At 42.3% G+C, this 9,065-nt stretch overlaps 1 protein-coding gene across 1 annotated transcript; it reads right to left on the reverse strand.

Moving 5' to 3' along the window:
* Positions 1 to 545: 545 nt before the first annotated feature.
* Positions 546 to 8,373, reverse strand: zbtb1 (zinc finger and BTB domain containing 1). Its single transcript, XM_083562646.1, has 2 exons — positions 7,692 to 8,373; positions 546 to 4,091 (listed from the first exon to the last, which is right to left on the reverse strand). Exon 2 carries the CDS (start codon positions 4,074 to 4,076, stop codon positions 2,067 to 2,069), a length of 2,010 nt encoding a protein of 669 aa, XP_083418772.1. The 5' UTR covers positions 4,077 to 4,091; positions 7,692 to 8,373; the 3' UTR covers positions 546 to 2,066.
* Between the last annotated feature and the right edge of the window lie 692 nt (positions 8,374 to 9,065).

Genomic DNA, 9,065 nt, shown 5'->3' on the forward strand with positions numbered 1-9,065 from the left:
ATTTATAGGATTTTATACGTTTAATACTTTATCATATTAAAGAGAATAAATACAATTCCAAAGCCAAAATATATAAAAAATTATACAAATTGACTTTTCCCCAAAAATTATTTTAAAAAGGCAAACCTGAAATTTGCAATAGTACATTTTTTATTATTATTTTTTTCAATTCGATTCAACAATTTTGCAGCTCTTCAAAAAATGAATTTAAGTTTATTTTCTTGTTAAATATTTTTCCCTTAAATAAAAATGTTATTATTTCTTTACGTTGGAATATAATTACAGAAAATTATGATAACGTAACAAATGTAATAATATAATGTTTAATAATTCATTCAGAATTTGCACAATTAAATATGTAATATAAATGCTTCATTCATTTTCATTAATTAATGAAAGTAATAATATATATAATATTTATATAATATATATATATATATATATATATATATATATATATATATATATATATATATATATATATATATATATAAAAAAAAAAAACAATAGTTGACGTTTGATGGAGTAAAAATAACACAGTGCGGTTTGATTGAAGAAACTCTTTTATTAGAAGTTTGAGTTGCATAGTTTACACAATAAATCCCAGAATAAGTGTAAGAAAAACCGAAAGTGGTGACTAATAAACCGAAGCGAGATGAGCGAATTCTAGAGAGTGTTTTAAGACTGTGTTAAATGAAATATTTTAGTGTTCTGTCAGTTTCAAATGTTTTTTTTTTTTTTTAGATCTGACAGGAAATACAGTATTCCTTAATGCTAAAAATAAAATGATCGGTCAAAATATTCTACATACAATAATAATAACAATAATATTTTTTTAAAAGTATCAGATCACAAAACAAAAGCACCGAAAAAAATCCTGCTGAAGTTGGTGTTGAAATGTAAGATTTCAGGAGTGTATTAAAAGTATATAAGATGTAGGATTATGTGTGTTTTCTTGTGACGTGCTAATGGTAACGTGTGGGTTTTCCGTTTTCGGTTGTACGATAAAGAACCGATGATTCACTGATGTGTCGGAATCCGTTGTTACACCATTGTCAATAAGTAGAAGCTCAGTGGTTGCGTCGAACGTTGAATCTGAAGGTTGTGAGTTCAAATCCCAGCCCCACCAAGGTGCCAATGCTGGGCAACTGAGCAAGGCCTTAAATGTAAAGGGTTTCATGTTGGGATGTGGTAGCTTAATGGTAAAAATGTCTGATCGGAAGGTCGTAAGTTTAAATCCCAGTAGCACCAATCGACTGGGCCCTTGAGCAAGGCCCTTAACCTTTAAATGTTCAGTTGTATGAAGGAGATAATTAAAAAATCGCTTGTAAATCAAATGCCTTAAATGTAAATGTTTTTATTTTGAGACGTGGTAGCTTAATGATTAAACGGTGTACGTCTGGTCAGAAGGTTGCGAGTTCAAATTCCAGTAGCACCAAGCTGCTGCCGCTCTTTGAGTAAAGCTCTTAACCCTTAAATATTCAGTTATTTAAATAAGATAATTGTAAGTCAGGCTAGATAAGGGTGCCTGGTATATGCCACAAACGTAAATTGTCTACATCACCGTCCTCAGTTTGGTGCATTTTAAACAAAATCGAAAGTTCCTCACACTGACGGTTGTCTCGGTGCCAAATTCTGATGTCTACGTCATTTTTTTGTTTTTTTCCAATTATGCAACAGCAGAAATCTAACAGTGTGAAACCTGCTTAATAATAACGTTCTGTAAGACAAGCAGGAAAACTGATCATATGAAAACGGACTAGTTGCCAGTTTAATCTGGTCTCAAAAATAAGGACCTGTTCGTTTCCGGTTTGAAACCTGCCAGTCGTTAAATGTTCCAAGTAGAGTAGGAGATTTTGAGCAAATTGAAGTGTGCCGAAAGCTTGAGGCACTGAATACCAACAAAACCTGGATTATGTTTACCAATAAAAGTGCAGTTCCATAGATTATTTGGTGTCTAAGTGCATAGATTACTCACATTTATCACAAATAATGGCTTAGTTTAAAAAGAAAAGGAAACAAAAACCAACAAATCATATCATAGGACATCCTCACGCCCCCCCCGTTTACTGCCTCTTGGTGTGCTTCAGGTTGTAGTGGCTTCGCATGTCTTTGCGAAGGCGAAACTTCTCCCCACACACACCGCAGATGTACAGGTGAACGTCCATGTGCTTCTCCAAGTGCTCGCTGCTGGGAAATATCTGGAAGCACACCTGGCAGATGGTCTCTCCAGCCGAGAGGTGGGAAATCATGTGCCGTACGTGGTCGTGCTTCAGGAAGGTGCCCTGGTCACACACGGGGCACACGTAGCGTGCCATGCCCTTGTGCATGTCGGTGTGGAGGCGCAGCTGGCGCTCACGGAGGAAGCGTTTTCCGCAGGTTTGGCAGGTGAACTGTTTCTCCTTGGTGTGCACGGTGTAGTGCTCACGCAGGTGGCAGCGCTGGTAGAAGCCTTTGCCGCATATGGCGCAGAAGTGCTTGCGCCGGTGGTCCGGCTCGTCTTCCACCGTCGCAGGTCGAAAGGTGTCCTGCTCAGGACAGGCCAGAGTGTGCTCTACTGCAAGGCTTTCCGTCTCAAAGAGCAAGCCACAAAGAGGACAACGGAAGCCTAAGTCAGCTCCTTCAATTAAGCCTTCCTCCATGGTCTGGGGGTCTTCCGTTAAAGGACTTTCTTCACCTGGAGAATCGGTTTCGGTGCACTGGGGCTCGCCGCAGCGCTCAGCATGCTCCTGAAGCTGCCTGCCTTTAATCAGGACCTGACCACACCTTCCACAGGCACATATGTGTCCCATGTGATTTGAGATGTAATGAGCAGACTGTTCCTCCTCGGTTAGCAAAGCACCACATAGCTCACACGGAGCGCACTCTCCATCCGGCTTCTCCTCTTTAATCCGACAAACCTTCGCTTCCGGACCTTTACTGTGACCCTCCAGAGCGCCGTGGTCTATGGCAGAAACTCCTGCTTCTTCTTCGCTGTCAAATCTCATGTTGTCTCTGAACGTTCTTCGGCGTACTTTGCAGCTCCCCACGCTGTGGTTGCTAACTTGGACCACGCTGATGTTTTCCGTCTCAATATCAGAGTCGTCTTCCTGCTCTAGTTTGATCTTAACGTTGGATGCTGACGAATCATTGTCCATCCCTGTGGCAATAGACCTGATGACAGTGTCAGTGTCAGACTTGTTATCAGGCCAATCCTCCTCACCTTTACAAACCACTCTTTGGTCCCCAGTCCCTTCAGAAGCTGAGCTCTCACCTTTGCTGGAGTCGCTGTCAGCGCCTTTGCTAACTCTCGGGGTTTGGTAAGCTTTGCGGTTCGTGCATGTGAGGATGTGTTCAATGAGGAGCTTCTCGCAGCTAAAGACAAACCCGCAGTCGTCGCAGGTGTAAGTGCGACCAAACCGGGGGCGCTCTTTCAAGGCAGTGCTTCGGCCGGAGGTTCTCTTTCTCAGGTCGCATGGCTGCTCTGCAAGATTCTCTGAGTGCACTGGTGGAAGTTGAAGAGCCACGTCCTCAACGGGTCTTACAGTAGATATATTAATGCTTTGCTGAGTGACTGGGTTTAAAATTTTAGGCACATGGTCACTTTTGGAGGGACTCGGCTTCTGCTGCTCGAACATGCGAACGCCAAACATCATCTTCCCTCCTACCACGCTGGAGGAAGATGAGGAACTGGAAGATGACGAGGAAGCCGAGGAAGAGGGGGTAAGATTGGACGCGCGGATGTCTCGGAGATCCTCCAGCGAGTCGGGGATGTAGTACATCTGCAGGTACGCCATGGACGACTTCAGCTCCTCAAACTCGTAGTGTCCCACCACGATGCGACCGAGGTACATGAGCTGCAGGATGAGGTCGAAGCACTCTGCGCTGATCTGCATGTTGCTGAGATCCAGGCGCGCCGTGCCCTGCTGGTCTCGGATGAACATCATCCTGAAGTAGGAGCTGCAGGCTGCCAGAACGGCCTTGTGGGCCCTAAAGTAAATGTCACCAATGGCAATGCAGCAGTCACACAGGAAGCCCCATTCCCGCTGGTTGTTGAGCTGCTGCAGGACATGCTCGCTGTGGCTTGGTCTTGCCATCACCCTTGAAAAGGCCTGCAAGAGAAAAACAAACAAAATACATTCAGCATGGGATCTCAGTTCAATTCAAAGAGTGTTCCTGTGTAAAAGTATTAAATAATTAAACATATACAACAACAATACAATTTCTCAGCTTTGATTGGTCTTTGGTGTGTCTTAATTTTCTTATTAATGTTCCTATGGAAACATAATTATTGCCTAAATAAGGAGTATACCATAAACAGCCACTTTGGCATTGTTTTTGAGCAGGTTCTTCTAGACCAAGCTGGGTTTTTAAAGGGTTTGTTCTGAATGTGTACATTGTGTTCAGTCAAAACTGAGCAATATTTAGGTTCCTGAGCAACATGGCATAAAGAACAGGTACATATAATTAACAATTACATGGATAATTAACTATAACTAAATAATTTCTTTTTTTGGATCAATTAGAGTTCGACCGATAGTAGATTTTATCGATAACGATAGCTGGGTTGGATCGTATTTGCCAATAACTGATTATTCAAACAATACTTTTTAAAAAGGATAGTGGATACTAAAAAAAAACAACTCCATGTAAAATAGTAATGTAAAAAAAGTTCTGAATTATGAAAATATGCTATTATATTGATAAATATTGAAGAAAATAAAAGCCATGCATTTGAACGGAAACAAAAAGTAACACACCATAAAAAGAAATTTACATCCAAAGTAAATAAATAAAAAAAAAAGACACTTCAAATAAACAGAACATGGCATCAGTGATGCACCTCTAGTGGCCGCTCTCGTGCTGTATAACGTAACCCGGAAAAACTATTACAGTAAAACCCTGTTGTACGAGCAACTAATAGTACGAGCAGACGGAGATATGAGCGACCTCGCTCGCCAAATTTTACCCTGTTTCACGAGCAAATTTCGAAGGCACGAGCAAACCCACGCTGCCGGTTCCCCGTTTTCGGCGGAGGGTCACATCAGTCGCTTAGTTGATGACGTATCACTCGGTCGCTCTCGTTGTTCAGTGCAGCAAAAACATAACTTTTTTTAAGTTTTATATTTTTATTTCACTAGAAATCTTGAAAAATGTCTCCCAAGAAAATCAGTGACGGTGCTCTGAAAACGAAAGTAAATAGAATGACCATGGAAACCGAGGTTACGAGCGTGATGTGCGTCTCACACTCGCAATCAACCACTACCACGAGTCAGTGTTAAATTATATTTACATTACGGTAATTTGCGTGTATTTGTTTGTTAAAATAGCCTACAAATGCTTTTTAAGTGCAGAAATAAGGGATCGAATGAGATCTTGGAACTTTTACATTCATTCTTATGGGAAAAATCAGTTCGAACGTACGAGCAAATGAACGTACGAGCAATTTTCAAAAACTAATTATGCTCGAACAACTGGGTTTTACTGTAGTAGGGTTTTTGCCGATAGCCGAGAGGTTCAACAGTCAACAATCGTTGCCTGATTAATTAGGAAAGCCGATGAATTGGTCGACTTGTTTAAAAAATGTAAACATCACAAAACAAAATAAAACAAACAAAAAATTAGCGATGAAGAATTAGACTGATGGAGATTAGGCCAGTATTAGGAAGTGTGCAGCTGGGAACCTGGTAAATTCTATCATGGATATTTAAGTGAGTGTAAATGTGATAACAGTCTGGGGAAGAACTGGTGGAAATTGCGGGTGTTCCAATACTTTTGCACACACCGTCTATAATAAGAATTAGCTGTTACTCGCAACAACGTAGAGTCAGTGGAGACGCACCAAATCATGGTAGATGTTGAAACACTAAAGCACCACGTACTTCACATAGAGATGAACGAGAGATGAACTGAAGACTTGCACGCTATTCTACCGAACGGAAACTTGGGACGTCCTGACCCTGATCAACTTCAGATCACATCTACAAAACGAGGACATATCGATGTGAAAGAAACCTGTCTGGAAACCCGTATGGACGAAGTGCTATTTAACATCATCTAAATAATACAGAACTAAAAACAAAAACAAAACCCATTGATGAAAGAAGTCCTCTCAGAAGTTTAATACTGAGAATCAGGGCTTAATATTACACGTTTGCTATATTGATTAATATGAAAGAGTAGATTTTTTAGTTCACATTGATGATTATGAGGTCAGAGATCTACAGCAGGAGATCTTCCACTCCAACCCATGTTAAGCAGATCAGAGGGAACTGGCTTTGCATCGTCATGCTGGAACAGGTTTGAGTCTCCTGGTTCAAGTGAACGTCGGGTGTCCCAATACTTTTTGCCAGTACAGTGTATCTGCTGAGTTACGTACCAAACCGTGAAATTTTGATTGTCGTTACACATCTATTTTATTATTATTATTATTAAATACAGGTTTATTATAGTGAGTCGTAGGAAAGGACATTGTCATGCTGGAACAATGTTGGATCTCCTGGTTGAAATGAAGAGAAAATGCTCCAGCCTTCAGAGAGATCGTATACACTTATGTGCCTCTAACTTGGTGCTAATATTTTTGGGGAAGAACCATATATAGCTGGAAGTGTCCCAATAATTTTGGCCTATATAGTGTATGTAATAATAATAATAATAATAATAATAATAAGGAATAGCTGTTACACAACAGATGTTAAATAGATGTTAACTGATACTATTACGATACTTCTAAAACAATAAAGTGCCGCTGCATCACGTCAAAGCTGTTGAACAGAGTAGGAGCTCTATAGCAGGAGATCCTCCACAACTTCCAGCCCATGTAAAGCATATCTTCATGGATGTGGATTTGTGCACACTGTTTGCATGGTCATGCTGGAGCAGGTTTCGATCTCCTGGTTCTCCTAGTCAAGCTCCGGCCTCCAGAGATGTCCTACACAACAGTTTGTGGAAGAACCGCATATGGGTGGAGAACAAACTTTGAGTTGAATATGATTTTGCACCAAAGTTAAACCTCATACGGGTGTGTGTGTGTGTGTGTGTGTGTGTGTGTGTGTGTGTGTGTGTGTGTGTGTGTGTAACATGGTGTAGTTTGGAAAATAAATATATAAAAGAAAAGTCTTCAATAGAAAAGGTAGACATTTTGTTTTTAGGGCTGTGCGGCGCACGCGCGACGGGTACTTTCCCCTTTTTGTGTTTGCGTGTGTATTTGCGCGCGCGCGTGTGTGTGTGTGTGTGTGTGTGTATTTGCGTGTGCGCGTGTGTGTGTGTGTGTGTGTGTGTGTGTATTTGCGTGTGCGCGTGTGTGTGTGTATTTGCGCGTGTGTGTGTGTGTTTCTTAACTCCCGCCCCAAGCCGCTCTCTGATTGGTCGGCGGTCCACGTGACCGACTAAGTGCGGTGCGTCGTGAGCTGTCAATCAACTCACGCACGCAAACAAAAAAAAAAAAAAAAGAAGAAAAAGAAAAAAAAAGTGAAACGACACAAAAAAGTTAATTCGCGTTCCACCAAAATCGGCGCGCGCGCACGCACGCACACACGACGGTTTGGGAGCGCAAACGAGGCAATAAAAACCAGACCCAGCGGTCGGTAGGATCAGGAAGCGATGGAGGAAAAAGGGTTCACGCGGACAAGAACCGACTCGTCTCCCGCACGAGCGTTGCGTTGCGCCCCGCACGTACGCAGATCGCGCACAACAAAGAAGCGTCTACTCACCGCGCGCTCCGGACACGGAACAGGAAGTCGAAGTCGGGGTTGTTCTGGTGTTTTTTTTTTTTTTTTGCGTGAAGGAGATGAGGACGATGAAGATCTTGGAGCCGGAGCACGCTCGTGCTCACGGCGGCGGCACGAGCAGCGGCGAGAAGCGATGATGATGATGATGATGAAAAGACTTCCGCATACAGCCGCGCGCGCTCGCGAATCGCGTCGCGTCGCGTCGGATCTCCCGCAAATGAGGGCTGCCTCTGCGCGAGATCCGGCCTCGCTCACGCAAATGCAACCCGCCCTTTCCAAGCTAAATCCTGCCCCGCTCACGCAAATCCGCTGCAGCAACCCGCCCCGCCGCCGCGTGCATCACAAACACCAACCCGCCCCGCCGCCGCGTGCATCACAAACACCAACCCGCCCCGCCGCCGCGTGCATCACAAACACCAACCCGCCCCGCCGCCGCGTGCATCACAAACACCGTGCAGTCACCATGCAACCATACATCAACATGAAAATACATGCAGGAGTGTGGGAGGGAAGTGCTCACACTCTTTCTTCAACACACCTCAAACATTAACAGCATGAACTTCTTCAGCAGTTTGATCTACAGGAGATCATCTGTTGGATCGGAATCACACGGACCAGCCTTCGCTCCTCACGTGCATCAGAGAGCCTCTGCCCCCCACGACCATGTCACTCAGCACACTGATCTATTAATTGAATGATATTAATGACTCAAACACTGATTAATTTCTAATAAATGATCATGAACCCAAAACCTTTTCAACTACTTTAATGAAAACGTGTAAATAAGGTCACGTGTGTTGTGTCGAGTTCCAGTCTGGAGTTTCTTCATCATTTGTTCCTCTCTAAATGTTCTGCTTGATGTTGAATTGATGCTGAACTGTATGTTGGTGATCAGTTGATGCATGAAGTGCTGATCAGAACCCTCGTCCCTGATTGGTGATTGGCTGCGTGTTTCTCCAGTTACGTTTTTATCCTCATAAATAAAAAAGCAACGACTGATTTCACTACATGTAATTGAGTAAAAAAGTGAGAAGTTTGATTTTGAAATGCAATAAAGTAAAAATCTCTCCGAATGGAAAAACTTCAGTAAAGTACAGATACGCTAAAAAACTACTTAAGTACAGGAACTAACTAAATTGACTTTGTAACTGTTCACCACTAACAGGTGCCATGATAAAAATTATCCAGACCCTCTCCACTTTTGTTTTTTTTGTGCACTGGTTTTGTACCGAAATCCTTCAAACTGCAGCTTTTAACCCGCTAATTAGGAAACCTGACCTTTGTAGAAGTAAATGGTGAGTTCTCCACACTATCTGGTGTTCCTCAAAGATCTGTCTTAGGCCCACTTATTTTCTT

Source organism: Silurus aristotelis (assembly GCF_946808225.1).
Source record: "Silurus aristotelis genome assembly, chromosome: 15".
In the NCBI taxonomy this organism is placed as follows: Eukaryota; Metazoa; Chordata; class Actinopteri; order Siluriformes; family Siluridae; genus Silurus; species Silurus aristotelis.

Bases quoted from the DNA above. Each gene is read 5' to 3' on its own strand.
- zbtb1 (XM_083562646.1), bottom strand. From the start codon at position 4,076: ATGGCAAGACCAAGCCACAGCGAGCATGTCCTGCAGCAGCTCAACAAC.